Raw genomic sequence first — 19124 nt, 5'->3', positions numbered from 1 at the left:
TCGATATTTTATCGGGTATACAGTGTTGTAAATCGAAGCACATTTTGACAACTTCAATTTTCCTTCACCTGCAAAATATCGTGTGTTTTGCTGTCTTAAATAACAAATCGAATTATGGTCGGTTGGAGCCGTTTGCTGGCCCCAGCAGCCCAATTCGCACGCTATCGGTCCGTGCTACAGACTCCTGCCTGCCGCAATGGTGAGTGACATCAATAGAATACTGCAAATTCCTTGTAAACATAACAAATACCTTCATTACGCAACCCTCCTTGCGCCTGCTTTGACAGCCTTGCAGCAGCATCTTCGCCAGATGAGCGGCGATCATGGACATCATCATATGACCATTAAGCCCTCCCGCTTCCAATGGGATAAATTCAAGGATCTGATGCACTTTTATGTAATGCTCGGTCTGATACCCATTACCGCTTTGGTGCTATATACGAACATTTTCGTTGGACCCGCTCAGTTGGCCGAAATCCCAGAGGGATATGAGCCCAAGCATTGGGAGTACGAGAGGGTAAGGAGAATGAGATTGTTTCCAAAATGATAATGAACGTTAAACCTTTGTATCTTGTTTCTAGCATCCAATTAGCAGATTTATAGCCCGCTATATTTTCAACTCGCAGCAGCAAAACTACGAGAAGGCCTTGCACAATCTCTTCGAGGAAAATGAAAAGGCTCAAATTCGGTAAGCTATTTACTTTTTGGGGAATCGTCCAAATTTAATGTCGATTTTCGTTTTGTTGTAGCAAACTCGAGGAGGAAGTGCGCCGCAAAATGTCTGAGCGAAACGATTACCAGGCCTATTATTATCGTCCAACAGTGGCCAAATATCACAGGATTTCCAAAGAGGCTGCTGACGAATTAGAGGCACTGCGCGGTGATTAAACAATTATAGCAATTGAAACGTTTTGTTTTATAATTTTGAGGCCTCAAAACTTTAGGTGAGAGTGAAATAAAATGATAACTTAATGAAATGCCTCAACTCTGTTTTCTATTCTTTTCATTTTATTTAATATACAAATAAATACTTAAATCTTTAAAGGTCAAATAAGTCGAATTCTCTAGCCCCAGGCCTGATTCTTGCAATAATATAAAACCAATTTGCCATTTGTTCCATGGCAATCATATAGATTCTTTATAATCTGATCCGGTGCGGGGGCGAATGTTTGATTAACATATAGAAACTAGAACAAAAGAAAACTATTAAAGACAAATTTCAATTTTAAATCTATTTCGTGCTCACAATTTGTTCGCTGGCATCTAATTTTAAGTATTTGTGTATAAACTTTTGTATCCAGCTAACTGTTTTATTCGGATCCACGGTCCAGGTACGCTTTTTAATAATTGGTACATTTCCTGTGGCATTTAACAAAATACAAACTGGAAAAATTGATAAGCGATTAGGAACAGTGGACGAAAAAAAATCAGAGTGTGCGGCGAGTTTACTTTTGTCTTTATCCGTAGCAGGCGTTGGTGTGCTGATTGTATTTGTACTGGTTATACTTGTCTGTGCGTCTTCTGAGTCAGCCATGTCCTTTAAATTGCACAATTTGTTGGTTGATTATTAAAAACTACAAAAAATTATTGAACAAAATCGTGTTCTAGTGTAGGTCAACGTCTATTAGTTCCTATTGTTAGCACTGCACTTGACTCTTTTAGAGATGAGCAATATTTGATTGATGTTATCAGTCACGAGAATATATGAGAATTTATTGTTTGTAAACCAAATTGTAAAGTAATTGGTTGTATTAAACTAAATTAACCACTGGTATTGTATTTTTCGACTAGTTTCTCCATTCTCTTTATATATACGGTTTCTGGTCTTTTGCAAAAAATATTTTCAAAATATCCATCTCTAAGTTAATGCTAACAGTCCGCTGTTAATTATCCAAACACGTGTGGGTCGCAGCAAATAAACAAAAATTTAACTAATTTGGCGAATTGATACACTTTAAATGATGAATAACAATTTATTTGAGGGGTCCGATGATGAAGGAGCTGATCTACAGTTGACTACCAACAAAGACTATGCTAAATCCTATAACATTTTGCGCAAAAAGGAATTGCTGCAAAAATGTAAAAACATTTTGGTAACTTTTTCTGATGGATAACTTGATTAATTGTATTTTCCTTCTCAATTCCAGACAAGGATCGGGGCCTGGATGTATCCGAGTCGGAATTGGACAGCGATAGCAGTGATTCATCGGACGAAGATAATGAAGATGTGAAATTCGATCAGGAATTTTTTAAAACTCTGTCTTCGCTAAAGAGCAAAGATCCCAAAATTTATGACAAGGAGACCAAATTCTTCAACGATGATGATGGAGATGATGATGAGGAGAATGCTGATGAAGAAGACGAGTTAGCGGGCAAAAAGAAAGTTAAGAAATCAAAGCCGGTTACGCTTAAGGACTATGAGCGTAAGGTGATACTTGAGAATAATGGTCGATTCGAGGAGGATGACGAAGACGAAATTGTCGGGGATCAGGACCAGGAGGAGAGCCGACCATTGTCGCCATCAGCTGTTGAAGAGGAGCGCCAGTTGAAAAATGCCTTCAAACAGGTTCTTGTCGACGACGACGAAAGCGATGAAGAATTTGGACGCATCTTCAAGAAACGTGATAAATCGAAAGCAGAAGCAGAGAAGGAGGATAAAGACTTCGCCTCCTGGCTGGCTGGCAAACAGGCAGATCTGCAGGAGCAAGATAAAGAGCAATTGGAGCCATTGAAGAACTACTGGAGCAGCAAGAAATTGACACAGGGAGAAAGTTTCCTGCGAGATTATATTTTAAATAAAGGCTATGCCAAGGCAAATGCCTCCGAGATACCCACCTATGATGAGATTGTTGGAGAATCTACACCTCCTCGCGCCCTTTCCGATGTCGAAGATGAGCAGGAGTTGAGCAAGCAAGCAGAGTTCGAGCATAAATATAATTTTCGTTTCGAAGAGCCCGATGCAGAGTTTGTCAAGCGTTATCCTCGTACCATAGAGCAATCCCTGCGTCGAACTGATGACAAGCGCAAGGAGAAACGTCGTGAGCTAAAGGAACGCAAAGAGCAAGAGAAGCATACGAAGATGAAGGAATTGGAAATCATCAAGGAGATGAAACGCAAGGAGATTGATGAGAAAATACGGAAACTGAAAGCAGTCACCGGTAACGATGAATTGGGTTTCAAGGATGAGGAGCTGGAGGAAGACTTTGATCCGCAAGAGCATGATCGACGGATGCAAGAGATGTTTAATGATGAGTACTATGATGTGGATGAGGGTGAAGAAAAGCCCGAATGCCCGTCCGATATTGAAGAGTTGGCCATAGAAGATTGGGATAACTATGATCCCAAAAGGTCTACGCATGATGGTGATGACGATGCCCACTGTGAGGACGAGGACTTTAATATGGATTGTGATTATGATCCCATGTCGGCCAAGGACAAATTGCAGCAGGAACTCATTGAGAGCAGTCGGAAACGTCGCAAGGGACGAAGAAATCGCTTCCGGGAAATGATACAGGCCGACAAGCCTGCCTTCAAGCCCGAAGATGAGAAAACCTATGGCGAGTATATTGATGAATATTATCAACTGGATTGTGAGGATATCATTGGAGATCAGCCATGTCGCTTTAAGTATGTGGAGACAACGCCAAATGATTTTGGCTTGACCATTGAAGAGGTAAGAAAAGTGTAACAAATCTTCTAATGCCCTCATTAAACTGGCCTTCCCGTACTTGCAGATCCTGCTGGCCAAAAATAAGGAGCTAAATCAATGGGCTAGCTTAAAGAAAGCTGTGCAATTGCGTCCCGAACATGTGGAAAAGAAGGAGCAACGTCTCTACAAAATGAAGGCCAAAAATGAAGAACTTAAGAGGAAAATCTTCAAGAGTTTATACGGCGAGAGGTGAGCTAAACAAGGATATTTCTTTAAAACTTCTCTGTTATATGGATTGTTCTTTTCTTAGCTCCGATGAGGAAGAAAAAGCTGAGGAGGTACCCGAACCACAGGCCAAGCAAATAGAGACACCAACTGAACCAACTATTGCGGAGAACATTTCCAAATCCAAGCGAAAGCGTTTAAAACGTAAAGCCGCTGCCCAGGAAAAGGTTAGTACTAATAAGAAGACCAAGGAGAACGATAAATCGTCCACAAATGATCCACCAACAACGGGTGAAACGAAAACTGAACAGACCGCCGAATCCCCGGCAAAATCCCCTTCAAAGCTAGAGATCTCCAAATCCATGCCAGCAAAAGTTGAAGCCCCCAAATCCAAGCCAACAAAGAGTGAAAAGAAAGTTGAAACGAAATCGGGAAAGATTCCTCCTCCTTCTAATCCTAAAAATGCGAAAGCAAATGGTGTCAATCCCTTCAAGAAGGCCACCTCAGCAGGAGTAGCTGGTAGAATGCCATTGAAAAAGGATCAACAATTTAAAGCAAAGAATAAATTCCGTAATCAAAAGAACAACAACAACCAGCGTAAAGGAGGAGGACCAGGAGCAGGAGGAGCCGTTACAGATGATCGTCTTAAGGCCTATGGCATAAATCCACGTAAATTCCACAAACGCGAGAAATATGGAAAGAAAGCTAATTGAAAAGCACCAACAGAGCCGTAAGTATATACATATAGATCTATATTTAATTAAAACATTGTATAATAAAATGTTAAACATGTAGAAAAATCACTTTAACAATTTTGAAAGCCACGTTTACCCCCATCCACCCCCTCCAAAGAGATAACTGCTGTTAGACAGTGTAAATTTGCACTCATTCCCAACTGAAATGAAGAAAAGACAAGTTAAAAGGATTCGTGAAAAGGCGGAGGAAAAAGAAGATGTAATCTTACCTCAATCAAGTAATATTTTGGGCTCTTTTGACGGTGGTTTCACTTGCACATCATTTCCATGGCATTCCCCACAGCATCTTGCTACTACTGCCTCTCCTCGTCGTCTTCGTCGTCGTCTACACTTAGGATACGTTCCAGTTGTATACGTCGCTCCTGTATCCTTCGACACTTGGGACATATCATATTCTTGCGGGTCAAACAGACGCGATGGTAAATGGAATTGCATTGGTCACATTTTATGCAGCCATCGTCAAAGGGAAATATCACTTCGTTATTGCTACAGATCTCACAGATATAGGCCTTGGCTAAGCACATGGGACACGAACGTATATGCTCATTGAATGCCTTGAAGACAGATTGTAAGAACTCTGCCAGGGCACCAGACTCAACTTGAAACAAGTCGCTCAGCGAATAGAACTCATTCGATTGCAGTAGATGGCGCCGATTGCCCATTTGATGATCCACGAGTTTTTGATCCATTGCCTGTTTGCAGGCAGCCAGATAATGGCGCATATGAACAAGATTTTGACGCAGTTTCTTGACGGCACACAATTTCTCGACGAAAACAAATAGTTTGGGATTCTCCTCTTCGAGTCGTATGAGAGGTTTGTTCAGAAACAATTGAATCTCCTGGAGTGAGGCACGAGAAATGCGCCTTGAAGTGAAATCCCAGTTGTGTATAATGCGTGCCGGCACCGAGAACGTATCACCCCAATGGCATGAGGGGCAGTAGTAGAGACCATTGTAGTCGCATAATCTTGGCTCGATCCAGGTGTTCTCTGTGGAGGAGGGAGAGATGGTAGTTTATGATGAAGAGGAAGGAACGAAGTGTGTTGTCTCTTTCTACTTACTGAAATTCATTGAAGTCTCACACTCGGCACATTTATAATTCTGCTCGGATAGCCCGATTTCCGGGCAAATCTCGGATATAGGTTGTTTCCTCTCCGAGACCAGGACATGGGCACACACTCGCTTCACACTGTCAATGCATTTCTGATGCACTATATAGTTGCAATCGCTGCAGATGTAGGATGCCTGGACAACACTCCAAATGATGCGTGAACAATGATCACAATAGTTCCGTTTGGCAGCCGCCTTCAGGCGGTTCGGATGCGGATAATGGGGCACAAAATGATGGCCAACCACCGATTTGATAGCATTCATGAGGACTACATCCTCTGCATCGGTGGCTTCCTCCAGTTCTTTTAGCGAGTAACGCAAATCAACCAAATGACGCACTAGCCAGCGACGTTCCTCGCTGCATTCTTCGCTGAGTAGAACCAAATCTCGGCAATGGGCAATGGCAGCCTGTAGATCTTGAATATTGGCATCGGATGTGAAAATCAAACGCCATTGCTCCTTGACCAGGGATAAGGGTATGGGCAGGGACTGCAGAAATACAAGAAAATCTATGAAATGGAGTATCATCCGCCATTCCGCCGTACCTTGTGGTCTCTACCAAGTGATGGATTCTCCTCGGAGCCATCGGCGCCACTAGCTGTTCCCGTCGAGCTGTTGCTGCTTGTTGTGGGCGTGACACTTGCTGACAAATAATTGGAGGCGTTTTCGTTTATAAATTGAGCTACTGTGCCAGGTATGCTGGTCAGACTCTCCCGCCAGGAGCTCATCTCATTTGGAGGGGGGTAATTGGATTAATTTAAGCCTTTTTTCTTTGTTTAATTTTGTGTTTGTTTTTGTTTTTACGCAAGTTCATGTGCAAGCGAGAAAGTTGCTAAAAAGAAACACAAAATATAACATACAAAAAAAAATGCTAAGGGTGCGAGTAATAGTGCTAAGGGTGCGAGTAATAGTGCTAAGGGTGCGAGTAATAGTGCTAAGGGTGCGAGTAAAATATGGGAACTGGGAATTTTTTTGTGGCGCCATCTATGGAATTTTTTCGCCCAAACTGTCACCAGTATTGATAATTTCCCAATAAAACTTGGGCAATAAAACTTTTTATTGAGCGATGTGGCAACACTCTTAACGGGTACAAAAATTCAAATTCCAACTTTTTTAGTGCTATGCAAATTTAATGCATATTTCACCTAATTAAGTCGAAACGATTCAGATATGCTATAGATTAGAACTAGTAAACGCCGCTGCCGTCTTGTTTTATGCTAATCAAAAGAACCTTTAAACCCAACCGGTTTCAACAAACAAAATTATATCGCCAAAGATCATAATATTTCATTTATTGAGAACTTTTTTTTGCGTCTATTGTCTAATATGGATCAAGACGGTCATAAAAATATTTAACGATTTTAGTTGTTGCTGTTGTTATTTGCGGTGTATAGCTGGTTTCGCCAAAGCAATTAAATTTAATCATTTTGAGTAAAAAAAAATGTTTAAAAATATGTTAATAAAAAGAACGGATACTTGATTTTACAAAATGAAATAACAAATTTGATTAAGAATTTCCAGCAAAAAAACTAATCAACTATTTCATTAAAACTAACAAAGAATATAAACTCTGTTAATTATTTAACACTGATCTCAAGTTTTATTCTTTGCGTTTTGTAAAATCCTTTGTGTTCGAGATGTATTCAAATCCTTGAAGATAATATTCCCCAGATAAAGGAAGATTATAAACTTGTTTCAATTTAAAGTTTCTAAAAAAAGGCATTAAAACTAAATGCCAAAAGTTCAACATGAAAATTAAGACACCAACTGAATTGGCCCAAAAGTTTTGTTGAAAAACAATTTCGGCTTATACCATAAATAAGCAAAACCAATAGTAAAAATCAAGAAAATTTTATAACTAAATTTAAAAACAAAAATATAAAAAAATAATTGGTAAAAACAAAAACCGAAAGTGTCTGCAGACTTGAGAAAAACAAACAAAACGCGAAACGAAACCAAACAATAATGACCTCAAATAAAAATTTGCAATATTTAACAAAAGTCTTAAAAGATGTCGCATTGAAGTCGGGGAGTCAAAGTCGGTTGGAAGTTGTCTTGGAGTTCGTTGGCTGCCTCATTTGGCTTATGTAAATTAGACAAACAAGTTTTTCTTTTTGCGTTTACTGAATGTTTTTCAGTTAAACATTTTGAATACACTTGCCCAAAAGAGAGGTACACCAATTGCATTAAGTTGTCTTACTGGAACTCCTTTGCTCTGCCCTCTTTGGCATTTGAAAATTCTTATTCTGTTGGAAATGTAACATTCTCAAATATTTTCTGTTCACTTTTTGCAAAGCTAAAAGCAAATTCATAGATTACATTTTTTCTCTTTTTTTATGTTTGGTTCAAACTTTAACATTTTTATTTAAATTCCAGCAGAGTGCAACAGGTGCATTTTCAGACCAAATGGCAAATACAAAGCACACAAAAAGAAGCTTACAAATAAAAAAAGACCAGAAAAAAAGCTAAAGGGAAATTATTTGCGTGTGAAAAAATTTATAACCTCCATGTCCCTCATGTCCAGTGTCCAATGGCCATTAAACAGATTACAATTACATGGCTGGTGCCGCTGCCGCTGCTGGTGCTGCTGATTCAGTGGCGTTAAAAGCCGTTTAAGCCTAGACATTGCCAACAACAACAACAGCAACAATAAAGGCAGCGGCAGCGGCAGCGCCACCAGACAAACACAGACTGAATGAATGCACAGGCATGCAGGCACTTGTTAGGCGGACCGAAAGAGACAGCAGTGCGAAGAGGAGAAGGTGGGGGGATGCATGCATGAACCGATGATGCTGCTTGAATAAACAATTGTTGGTGGGGCGGCGTTAAATAAAAAAAGAGAGGAGTAACACAATCAGCCACCAGCTACCAACAACAACAACAGCAATTGGCAATGCCCGCCCTCTCTCCTTTTCTCTTTAAAATCAAGTTTATGCTTGCAAAATGGTTTTCTGATAAGCACAAACGAGACGTTAAGCACAAGGGCAGATGCAGAACTACACTTACAGTTATAGTTACGCATACGCAGCGTTGGCGTCGCAGTCGTCGTTAGCCGGCATGCTGACAGTGCCAAGCACTTTGCAAATAAAAGAGGCTAAGGATTTAGCCATTTATAGCTAAATCTCTAAATGCGAATTTGAAAGGAACAAAACGTATACTTTTTTTATAGTTTATTATAATCGGACGAGTTTTATAATTAAATGCCATACAAAGTTAAACAACAGCAACGATTAAATATGTTGAATGGTATATAAAGTTTATGGACTTATCCTTTTTTCAACACAATGTTTTTTTGGCACGTTTTTAACCTTAAGTATTTCAAAAGTTCATAATATTTGAGGATTTCAATACTTGGACTCTTTCTTTGTATTATTTGGATATTAAGTCCTTGTTATCCCAGTTATTTAAAACAAAATGCCAAAACTAGCCTTGGTCAACACTGTCAGCACTATCTCAGTCGCTGTCACTGCTCTCTCTCTCTCCCTTTCTCTCTCTGTCTAACGTTCTCTCGAGTTCGGCTCTCCCTGTTCCCATAGCTATGGCGCTCTTGTATTTTCGGGGGGTGTGGGGGGATTCCACCCAACAACTTGTATGAATGTGTTTTCTATTTTTCCGGCTTTTTCATGCTTTTCATTTTATTATTTTGCCGCCTTTCGCCCAGCCTCACCCACTGTCTGTTGGCCAGCACCGTTGAACCCTTTTCAGTTTTCCTACAGTTCATATCAAACTGCTTTTGAAATTATTTATAGAATTTGAAATGAAGGCGCCAAAGTGCGTTAAAGTTGTTTCGGTTCGTTTCGTTTCGGTTTATTTCTCTACTAGTTTAGATTCCCTTGCTTTTCTTTTTTCTTTTCTTACCGTTTTTTTTCGGAAAATTATGCTTAGTTTTATTACATATAAATAATTAAAATTAACTTGCCTGGCGGGACACACGGAGAGAGTCATGCATATGGGAGCCGGTGCAGATGTTCCATATATTGACTTCAAGTTGGCCACCCTTCACACCCTGCCTCCTCGCCCCACACACATCTTAAGATGTCCCCCCCCTTTTACTCCTTTTTTACTTACCCGCTTGACTGCCTTTTGGTCTTTGGGTAAAAAGTTTATCAGGCCGCCTGGGAACTAATTTCTGGTAGTTGGAAATGTAACCAAAGTGTCTTCTGTACTTCTTGTTGTTGCTGCTGCCGCTTTTGGTCCTATTTATAGCCAAGCCGCTTTCAGTAGTCTCAAGTGCACCTGAAGTTTGTTTTTTGTTTTTGTATTTGTGTTTTTTTTTTTTTTGCACTAGCTCTAAAAATGCCACAAAATACAACAAAAAATGGAAGCACACACAGAAAACTGTCGAAGAGGCCGAAGCAAGAAAACAAATAAAACAAGTTCCAACTTATTGGTCCATGGTTAAAGTGCAAGAGGCAAAATAATTGATACACTTCTTCTTAATTGTTGGGAAACTCTCAAAAGTCTTTGCAACAAAATTTTACGATGAAAAATTGAATTAACACATAAAAAGAAAATGTAGGAAAAATTTCTATGCAAAGATTTATTATGACGAAATATTAAAGCCAAAGTCAGAAATTGTTCGAAATGAAATTTAGAGATTTTGAGTCATCTTTGAATATGATTCAATATGCTCCAAGTATTTCAGGGGGAATCGTTCATCTAAATAGATTCTAGGAAAAATGGAATAATTCATTATTCATATTCCTTTCGAACATCCGATACATCCGATTACGTTTGATTCGGCTTATTTTAGCTAAAAACTCTTACGAATAGTTTTAACTGTGAAAAGGAAATGGTCAATTTGAAATGCACAATACTGAATACTGAAGATGATTTTGAAAATTATTTCTTAATTAGATATTAAGTTCATTGTTCGGTGGAATTAAGTGCCAACCATTAATGAATCAAATGGCGATTTTGGAGAAATTTGTTAAATGAATCGCATATGAAAATCATTGCCGAAAAAAAAGCACAGCGGCCCCTCTCCCCTTCCATACTCCCCTCTACAAGAACAACACTAGCAGCATCAACGGTAGCAGCAGCAGCAGTAGCAGAAGCGGCGGCAGCAGCAGCAACAGTAGCAATGCAAATCGTAGGACAGACTGTGAGAGAGTAAAGGAGAGCCAGAATGAAAGCAGCGACGTCAACGTCTGCGTCGCCCCCACATACGAAAACAAAAAATAAAGCTACAGCGCTGTCGCCGGCGTCTCCCTCACAGTTTCAATTTCAGTTTCAGTTAGTCTGCTGGGCGAGCAACAACAAACCGGGCCCCAAAGCAAAACCATACGCGAATCGTATGCGAGAGCCTACAAAGCGTGCAGAGCGAGAAGAATCTTAACGGCAAACAAGCAAAATGTGCGTAAATTTTACCGTTATGTTTTGAATGAAAAAAATTGTTTTTTTTGGTTTCTGTTTCTGCAATTTTATGAAAGAAAATCTTTCAATTTCCAATAGCCTGCAACTATTTGATAAAGAGAGTGTACAGTGTAAAGTCAGAAAGTGTAAGAAGAGAGTGAAAAAGGAGGAACAAGGAGTTAATTAATCAATCCAATCGCCCATCTATTGAGAGGAGAGGAGAGAAGAAGAAGAGGAGATGCTGCATTAAGATATCCATCTATCTGTGTTTCAATCGGTCCTGGGAAAATTTGAATTCAATATTTTGCGGAATTCCTATAGCCTATAAGGTATGTAAGTCGTTGCTGCAGATCATTTTTTTCTTTTGGACTATAAAAGGCACTTGAAAAAGACCCACACCCCATATAAGTATATATGAATATAAATATATGTATATATATATGTACATATATCTGTAGTATATAGCCATTTGAATGGACTAAAGTGATATTGCCCATTTCGATTTGGCTGTCTGTGCATTCGAGACTATTCGATAATTTCAACTCAAGCATTTGTTTTATTTACTTATTAAATAATATATGTACAAGGTTTGGCTATCAACTATGCCTTCCTATCCCCACCTCGCCGCCCCACCACCCCCAGTCATCTCTCTAACCCCTTACGCCCTTTTTTGCATAGTTTTCGTTCGTCGTTGACCGTCTATCTCTTTCCCTCTCACTCTCATATCACTTTCCATTCATTCATGGCCATAGACAAATAAAATACTATAAAACAAACAAAACAAATACGAAAAAAAAAAAACAAAAGACAGAAAAAAAAATTATCGACCGTCGAGACAAACGACAACGAACTGCCAAATGAACTAAGCATATTTGTTGAGCTGATTAAGAAGTAGGTTTTAAAACAAATATGCGAAGAAAAAAAGAAATAATGATGGGAGACCTCAGCAACCAAGACTTTGCCTTTATTTAATAGACTTGGCAGGGGCAAGGAAGGAGCTTAAAGGATCAAGAATGTAAGCAATCCTAACCTGAAGCTCTTTAAAACACACCATTCAAAAACTTTAAATAAATTATTTATTATTGCATTAAAATCAAGGGCTTTTGGGGAAGTTTTATTCAAAACTAAGTTTTCAGAAGCAGAATAGATTCGAAATCTTTCGAAAATCGTCACATTGAGTGCTTTGCCCTTTAACCTACAACGGACCTTGGAAATTTTCATACAAATATTTTGGTTTTTGTTCAAAATTATAAATTTTCTTATAAGGAATATTGATCTTGACCATAATAATATCACAAAGGATCGTGCGTAGATCAGAGTAGACTCGCATTAGATCCATCTTCTGTTATATAGATGCAGAACAGAGAGGACAAGCGTAAGAGTTAAGTCGGTGATCTAAATTTCACTACCAAGCCCCAGACCAAAGCCATTAGGTGGGAAATTAATCTGTTTTGTTGCCTCGTTAAACATGCCATTTAAATAATAGATGAAACATTAAATCGCTTTACTCAAAGATTTTCAAGAATTGAAAAATTAAAAATTCCAATCGCTTTCTACAAAATATGATTCTATAAAAATGTCATTGATTCTATCCAAAGCCATTCATTTACTTCTAGCGCATTATTGTATGATATATTGATATCAAATAACAAATTCTAAAAATGTCTTCATTTATGGACAGAACGTTTTATTTGATTGTTATTGCCCTTTCCACAAAATAATTCACACAAAAAGTGAATGCCAAATTGCTTAATGGTTTAGTAGGAAAACATTGGCATATTGCTTAATCGGCGATGTTTCAGCTGCAGCCATCACCTCCGCCGACGCTGTCAGATTCAATTTCCGTTGAATTAAAATTTTGCCACTGAAGGAGCGGCTTGGCTAGCTGCACAGATGATCAGAATTCATTCACAAGCTCAGTGAGAGAAGCAAAAGTTATAGACATAATGTTTTAATGAGTATATCCGTGCATGCCTTGGCTAGACTTGAAGGATCCTGTCTGTGAGTAGGACAACAATCTGTTATTCCCCTTAAAAGTCAACTTCAATCTCTCCTAAGGTTCTACAAACTGGTATCAAAATTTAACCCAAATTCTGCTGCATGTAGATTGCATTCTGTTTTAAAATTAGTTTATTTTAATAGTTTTAAACTCTATCACAGAGTTTTTATATGTCTATAACATTAAATCGCTCTTCATTTAATATAGCATGCTAGAAACAACTACAACTACAGGTGGAAGGCAGCAGAAGACACAAGTGTTTTGAGTTCAGATTTCATAATATTTTAATTAACATCATTTTAATGAATGAATGATGATGATTTATAGAGAGAGAAAGAGAGAGTTCATTGAATCTATTAAGTCATTTGGTTAGAGTAAAACCATTGAAATGAAGCCTCGACTTTGGTATACCTTGTCAAGTCAGAAATATGTGTATATTTATATGTATATACTAATAAGGTTCTTGCTTTGGCCAAAGAGAAGAATATTTCAGTGGGATCTTTTTAATCCTTAAATTAACATTTTTTGCCTAATTTTCTCCTAGATTAAAAATCGTTTATTTACATTGCCATTCACTAAGACAACTAACGCTAACAACTAATGCAGGCCTAATATGTCCAATTTTAGTGACTATCAGTGAAGGGTATATAAATGGCCTTTGTCGACCTTTCCAATCAAATCGGAACCAAAAGCGTTTCTTGATGGCTTTATCATTTAAAAAAAAAAAAAAACAGGAAAAATCCAGCACTGAAATTTGTCATCAAAATTAGTCTTCCTATTACATTTGGAATTACATTTGGCCCACAACGTTTTAAGACTTGCTTGTATTTTTATGTGGGGGATTGTTTAATTCATTATTTTGTTAAAAACTTTCTTCTTTTGATCTTGTTCTTTATACCTACATTTCGGAATTAATTTTCCATCTTAATTTTGTTTTTTGTCGTTGATGACATTAAATTTCCATGCGGGTTTTATGCAGCTCTCCACTTTTCATTTAGTTCTAATTAAATGGCAAATGCTTTAGTTCAGTCATTCAGATAAGACCGAGAGTGAAGCAAAAGTAAGTTTTAACAACAAATAGAAATGTATATATGTATATGTTTGTATAATGTTCTGTGTGTGAGGTTTTCTCTGACATGGTTGACAATCAACAAAGTTCTCTTTTTGTCGCTGTTGTTGTTGCTAATTCATGACGGCGGCAGGAAAAGCACATGAAACATATGCCCAACAAGCGAAAGAACAAAAAATTGCAGCCCGTTGCCGCTGCCGTTGAAGGAAACTGGAACTGAATATGGAACTGGTACTGATGTTGTCATAGGACAACCCAACAAACAAACGAAAAAAAAAACTATGCCAATTGTTTAGCACCACCCTCGCTAGGGGGGTTTCAAAGGATTGAGTCGTTCGGTCGATCTGTCGGTCTGTCGGTCGGCCTAGCCTAAATAGAGACATCAAAAAGCATACAACACAAAATTGCAAATATTACTAATTGTTGTGAGTCACATAAAGTATAGTCGTTTTTAACAAAAATAAAAAAATGCAAATTACTGGACTCTACTGTATGACATATTCTTTGGATGTTGTCATGTAATAAGCTCTGAGGCTGACTCACCAAACTCTAGAACAGCAAAAAATTGAAGCTATCATCGAAAAATTCCACCACGTGGGTTGATACAAAACATCCTAAAGATGGAACTAATAAATGGTCTGAAGGTCTTTCCATAAAATATGAGGAATGCATAAGAATTTCCTTAAAAAAAAGGATTTCTCTGTAAAATATTTAATATGAAAATACAAAAATTGGTATTTGTTTGTTTCTCAAAGTTTAAAATGTTTTGCAAGCTTCGATCCTAATTGACTCTCATCATATTTCACATAATTAGAACAGTGCAAATATATTTTTTACACAACTTTAATGCAGACCCATTGCAAAAGTGGCAGGCAACGGAACGGGATCTCAAGTCTTCATATCACGAATGGGTGCACAATGAGGCACATAGTTTTAGTGTGTCTGATTGTGAATGGTTAGCAGCTGTAGACAAAATCAAAAACAGGCATCACAAATATATATATGTATCTTTGAGTGTGTGTGCAAGCACATGTTCGTACAACTTGTTGCCTGATTAACTCGACATACGTGAACGTATGCACATTTCATTATTAATACAAAAAAAATATAAATATGAGGGGAAAACCCGGGTTAAACTCAACTTAAACTAAGAAGCAGCGAAGTAGATGGCCAGAATTTGTAATGTTGATTATTAAATGCAATCAACAAAATAAACTCCTAAACTGAATGACTGAAATTTGATTTTGGGTTTTGCAAAGTCAGCTTTGGCTGGGTTATACATACATAATGCATCGCCGAGAAGAGAAAGATGGGATTAAAATGTTGCATATATAAATTGATTGAGCAAGATTCAGCTTTTCGGTATTAGCGTGAATTATCTGTATGTGGGCGGAGCCGAGCGGAACTGCAGCTACCATGGATGGGGCCCATAGATGCGGGCTTTTCAAAGATTAGACACACTTGGCCAAAACCACTTGGTGGGCTTCAATCAGTGAATAAAACTGTATAAAAATTATGTGCATAAATAAATAGTCGACTTCTCCTTTCCCACGATCAAAGTGCAAGAGACCTAAGAAATTTATTATGTATTATTATTATATATCAAGCGGTTTAGGGCAAAATTTTGACCAATTAATCGAAAATTCAGTTTCGTATACAGATTGAATAAAGCCAAAACCAATTCTTCTTGAGTTTTTGACTCCAATTTAGTAAACTTGGTCAATAAATACGATTTAACGTATCTTTGAGACTATTGTTCCTTTTCGACTTAATTTGGCTTCCGAATTGAATCAAAAGTCACTTTGAATTTCTGATAATAATCTTTACCATCTAAATGATTTTCACGCGCTGACCATGAAATGGTAATGGGAATGCCAAAACAAAATAGAGATTGAGATTCGCCCACCTAGATATTGAAATTGATGTAGATTTGTTAATCAAAGAAAATATAAAAACTTCCTTTAGATGGGATAACCGGGATAATTATGCGTTAAGATATCAGCATCTAGTTCGATTCACATCGATTGAAGTCCTCAAAGGTATTAATGCTAATTTTGAATTGAATGTTTGAATAAACATCTGGCCAAATATTGAGTTAGTTTGAGTTCAATGAACGAACATATATTTATATATGTTTGAATGTTTATGAGCATATACATACATCCATAGTTCATACGAGTCCCGCAGAGACAGAAAAAGTTCAGGCCAAAATTCAGAGAATTTCGTTATTTCATTTAGCCCACGCAAAACGCAACAACAACAAGTCAGCCAAGCCAACTGCATCGTCATGATGGTGGTGATAATCATCCTCTTCGTTGTCATCATTACGATCATAATGAACACAGAAAACTACCTGCCCTTGGAATTGCAACACATTAATTTATTATTTGGCATTTATTGTTTATGCATTTTATGCATTACGTTTACGCACTTTAGTTGCCATCTTTCTGGTTTTTGTTGTTGTCATTTTTGTGATGATCATGATAATGATGATGATTCTTTGTGGAGAGAGGACAATGGCCATTGTCTCCTCTGATCAGGTTGGGGTCATGTTTATGCACAATAAAAATTCAATATAACAAGGAGAACAAAATAAAAACAACAAAATATAGAAACAAATCTCTGAGTTCCATAAACTTGCCAAGTCATGTGCACATTGGAACAAAACTATGCGAAACATTTGTGTAATAGTTTGTATATCTATGCGTTAGCCTAAAGATCAGCTTTTTTTTTATGTTACAACACGTTTTCAATTATTTATAAGGAAATATATATTTTCGATATCGAAAGAGGATTTAACTCATCTTATTCAACTTTAATCATTTCTTTTTTATCTGTCAGATAGTGGCGGACTATAGCGGTCTATATTCATAATATATTTAGCTCAATTAAACTGGGTTGTACTTGATATTAGAATTTCTGTTTTCATTTAACTAGAGATCAAAATCTTTTAATTGAACATTATTAATTGGCAAAACAAAAGTTCATTAGACAATGCATACTTAAATATTTCATTCATTCGCAATCAACGTTTCCTCTAGAGTTTAGAGCTAAGGCTATGGATTGTGAAAGATGTAAGATAAACTCAAAAGTTTTCCTCGATTTCAAATTATTTAACTTGCAAGAAGTAAGAGAAGACTTTGGCATAGTTTTTGTTAATCATTTCATCAACTTTTTGTTGTTTGTTGTGTCTGTCTCTTTTAATAAGTGATCTGTCAGCATGCCTTTTAATTGCCCTTGCTCATTGAGTGGGTAAAACGATTGAAAAGCGTCTTAATAATATCAATTATAAATTTATGCAAAACACTTAGCGCCGTCACCTGGCGTCACTCTGCTTCGTGGTTGGTGTTGGCTCCGCCCACATGGCGCGGCGGCTATAATAAACGTCGTGTGTTAACAATAATTGGCGGCACTCTTTTTAGGCGCAAGCGCAACCCGTTTTACCCAATCTCATATTGTCATCTAACAGATCGTTCGGTTTTTTGGCATTTTTTAATCTGGCCAGTTTAATCAAGCCAGAGCCCCCAGACCCCCAGACAATTAGCCAAATGAGACTTGGCGTTGGCGACAGAGGCGAAAAAAAAAAAAACAAAAAGAAAAAGAAAGAAATAACTGAGCTACCGAGTGTGCCAAGTCTTAATTAATTGGCATGCATTGTGTGTGATACGATTTGATGCCAACTTGGCAGGCTCCCTACTCTATCGATATAGACAGGTAAAAAATTGTGGAACCAAAACAAAAAGTTATGCAAAATTCATTTATATATGCAGACCTACAACTAAATACTTGTGGAAAATTGTCAGCTGCATAAATCTTGATCATGTTCAATTTGTTTTGGCCACTGGAAAAAAGATTTTTTCTTTATGATATGAGATCTGGTTTCGTTATACACATATAATGGATTCGATTGTGGTTGTCCTCCAGCTGTTTGTGTAGCGTTAAAAAATTTATGCAAGTTTGGGCTTTATAATTTTTTATTTTTTTTTATTAGACATCAATTTGACGTAATGGGCAACACGTATCTACATACGATTTGTAACTAAATCAAAGAGGAATGGGGCATAACTTGTAGCTAGAAGTGGAAACTAGAACTAGTTTCTCTGACTAAGCTTACTTGTTAGCTAAATGGAAGATGTAACTCAACAGATCAATCGGCGATAACATAAATGTATGTGTGTGTGTGTGTTTGTAAGCCTAATTAATCACAAATGTAAATAATTTTGTCTTTTGATTGGGGAAGCGAAGTATTATATATAGTTAATTGATTTTGGGCTTAGTCACTGTAACGTAAACCAAATATTTGATTACAGTGTCGTTTTCGCATATGAGAAGTGGTTCAATTTTGAAGATGTTTGTAAAGCCAAAGGGGAAACCGTAAAGTGTATATTACCTATATTCCTAATCAATATTCGTAAACGATGTCGATATGGTCTCTTTGGGTTTTCCCTCTTTTTGGTCTAGGACGTCAGAACAAAAGCTTTATGAATGCAAAAACAAAATCAATTCAACTGATAAGTGTATATATAGTTCGGTTATCATTTCTGATATGTTTCCTTAATTCGTTTCCCATATAAAATGATTGCTTTTGGCTAATGGAAAACGAGTTTCGACTATCCGTAAATTGTAAGTTTTCAATAAAAATTGAAAAACTTATTTTGTAATCGGTCTATAAACTCTGCAAAATTGACAATAAACATAAACATATCAATTATGGATTATGGATTATGGCTAATGTGTATAATTTGGATTTTAACACTGATATTTATGAGTTTATTTGAATGAACCCAAAAATTTTTATACATTAAGATTTCTTCAGATTTTCTATATCAGGTTTTCATATGAGTTTGACATGGGGCTAACTGAAATGAATTGAAACGGAAGCTTTTTGCTGTATCTATAGACAGACAGGTCCATGAACTTGAAATTTTATAATTTTTGGCACACTCTCTCACAAAACTCTTCA

The 19124-nt window shown here is 37.3% G+C and overlaps 5 protein-coding genes across 6 annotated transcripts in view; 3 read left to right on the top strand and 2 right to left on the bottom strand.

Moving 5' to 3' along the window:
• Nucleotides 1-38: 38 nt before the first annotated feature.
• ND-SGDH (NADH dehydrogenase (ubiquinone) SGDH subunit) lies at nucleotides 39-1230 on the top strand. 2 transcript variants are annotated; one of them, XR_011032775.1, is made up of 5 exons: nucleotides 39-199; nucleotides 288-517; nucleotides 582-688; nucleotides 750-944; nucleotides 1046-1230. XR_011032775.1 is itself a non-coding variant. In XM_068292570.1 (4 exons), the coding sequence occupies exons 1-4, from the start codon at nucleotides 115-117 to the stop codon at nucleotides 886-888; spliced, it is 561 nt and encodes a 186-aa protein (XP_068148671.1). In that variant the 5' UTR covers nucleotides 39-114; the 3' UTR covers nucleotides 889-977. The 2 variants fall into 2 exon arrangements, 1 of the variants encoding a protein (XP_068148671.1); XM_068292570.1 differs by lacking the exon at nucleotides 1046-1230 and having other exon boundaries at nucleotides 750-977.
• Nucleotides 987-1643, bottom strand: Atg12 (Autophagy-related 12). The gene is made up of 3 exons (XM_068292572.1): nucleotides 1450-1643; nucleotides 1247-1383; nucleotides 987-1187 (listed from the first exon to the last, which is right to left on the bottom strand). Exons 1-3 carry the CDS (start codon nucleotides 1532-1534, stop codon nucleotides 1065-1067), a joined length of 345 nt encoding a protein of 114 aa, XP_068148673.1. The 5' UTR covers nucleotides 1535-1643; the 3' UTR covers nucleotides 987-1064.
• A 225-nt stretch (nucleotides 1644-1868) lies between these two features.
• LOC137579076 (protein KRI1 homolog) lies at nucleotides 1869-4674 on the top strand. Its single transcript, XM_068292765.1, has 4 exons — nucleotides 1869-2079; nucleotides 2148-3673; nucleotides 3735-3898; nucleotides 3960-4674. The coding sequence occupies exons 1-4, from the start codon at nucleotides 1959-1961 to the stop codon at nucleotides 4585-4587; spliced, it is 2439 nt and encodes an 812-aa protein (XP_068148866.1). The 5' UTR covers nucleotides 1869-1958; the 3' UTR covers nucleotides 4588-4674.
• DEF8 (differentially expressed in FDCP 8 homolog) lies at nucleotides 4606-6641 on the bottom strand. The gene is made up of 4 exons (XM_068292766.1): nucleotides 6284-6641; nucleotides 5690-6227; nucleotides 4839-5617; nucleotides 4606-4769 (listed from the first exon to the last, which is right to left on the bottom strand). The coding sequence occupies exons 1-3, from the start codon at nucleotides 6464-6466 to the stop codon at nucleotides 4923-4925; spliced, it is 1416 nt and encodes a 471-aa protein (XP_068148867.1). The 5' UTR covers nucleotides 6467-6641; the 3' UTR covers nucleotides 4606-4769; nucleotides 4839-4922.
• A 4338-nt stretch (nucleotides 6642-10979) lies between these two features.
• The window catches only part of Mp (Multiplexin), a 71148-nt gene continuing 63003 nt past the window's right edge, over nucleotides 10980-19124 (top strand). The window contains 2 exon segments of the mRNA XM_068292405.1: nucleotides 10980-11093; nucleotides 11193-11422. The gene's annotated coding sequence lies outside the window, so the exon portion shown is untranslated.

The sequence above is a fragment of the Drosophila tropicalis genome, unplaced genomic scaffold (assembly GCF_018151085.1).
Source record: "Drosophila tropicalis isolate 14030-0801.00 unplaced genomic scaffold, ASM1815108v1 contig_694, whole genome shotgun sequence".
NCBI classification, from domain to species: domain Eukaryota; kingdom Metazoa; phylum Arthropoda; class Insecta; order Diptera; family Drosophilidae; genus Drosophila; species Drosophila tropicalis.
This window is presented reverse-complemented; position numbering and strand designations above follow the sequence as displayed.

Coding starts and splice junctions, on each gene's coding strand:
- ND-SGDH (XM_068292570.1), top strand. CDS start 115: ATGGTCGGTTGGAGCCGTTTGCTGGCCCCAGCAGCCCAATTCGCACGC. Junction 200..287: donor GACTCCTGCCTGCCGCAATG/GTGAGTGACATC, acceptor CTGCTTTGACAG/CCTTGCAGCAGCATCTTCGC. Junction 518..581: donor AGCATTGGGAGTACGAGAGG/GTAAGGAGAATG, acceptor TCTTGTTTCTAG/CATCCAATTAGCAGATTTAT.
- Atg12 (XM_068292572.1), bottom strand. CDS start 1,534: ATGGCTGACTCAGAAGACGCACAGACAAGTATAACCAGTACAAATACA. Junction 1,384..1,449: donor TGCTACGGATAAAGACAAAA/GTAAACTCGCCG, acceptor CAATTTTTCCAG/TTTGTATTTTGTTAAATGCC. Junction 1,188..1,246: donor TAGATGCCAGCGAACAAATT/GTGAGCACGAAA, acceptor CTTTTGTTCTAG/TTTCTATATGTTAATCAAAC.
- LOC137579076 (XM_068292765.1), top strand. CDS start 1,959: ATGATGAATAACAATTTATTTGAGGGGTCCGATGATGAAGGAGCTGAT. Junction 2,080..2,147: donor AAAGGAATTGCTGCAAAAAT/GTAAAAACATTT, acceptor TCTCAATTCCAG/ACAAGGATCGGGGCCTGGAT. Junction 3,899..3,959: donor AAGAGTTTATACGGCGAGAG/GTGAGCTAAACA, acceptor TTCTTTTCTTAG/CTCCGATGAGGAAGAAAAAG.
- DEF8 (XM_068292766.1), bottom strand. CDS start 6,466: ATGAGCTCCTGGCGGGAGAGTCTGACCAGCATACCTGGCACAGTAGCT. Junction 6,228..6,283: donor CACTTGGTAGAGACCACAAG/GTACGGCGGAAT, acceptor GTATTTCTGCAG/TCCCTGCCCATACCCTTATC. Junction 5,618..5,689: donor TGAGACTTCAATGAATTTCA/GTAAGTAGAAAG, acceptor CCTCCTCCACAG/AGAACACCTGGATCGAGCCA.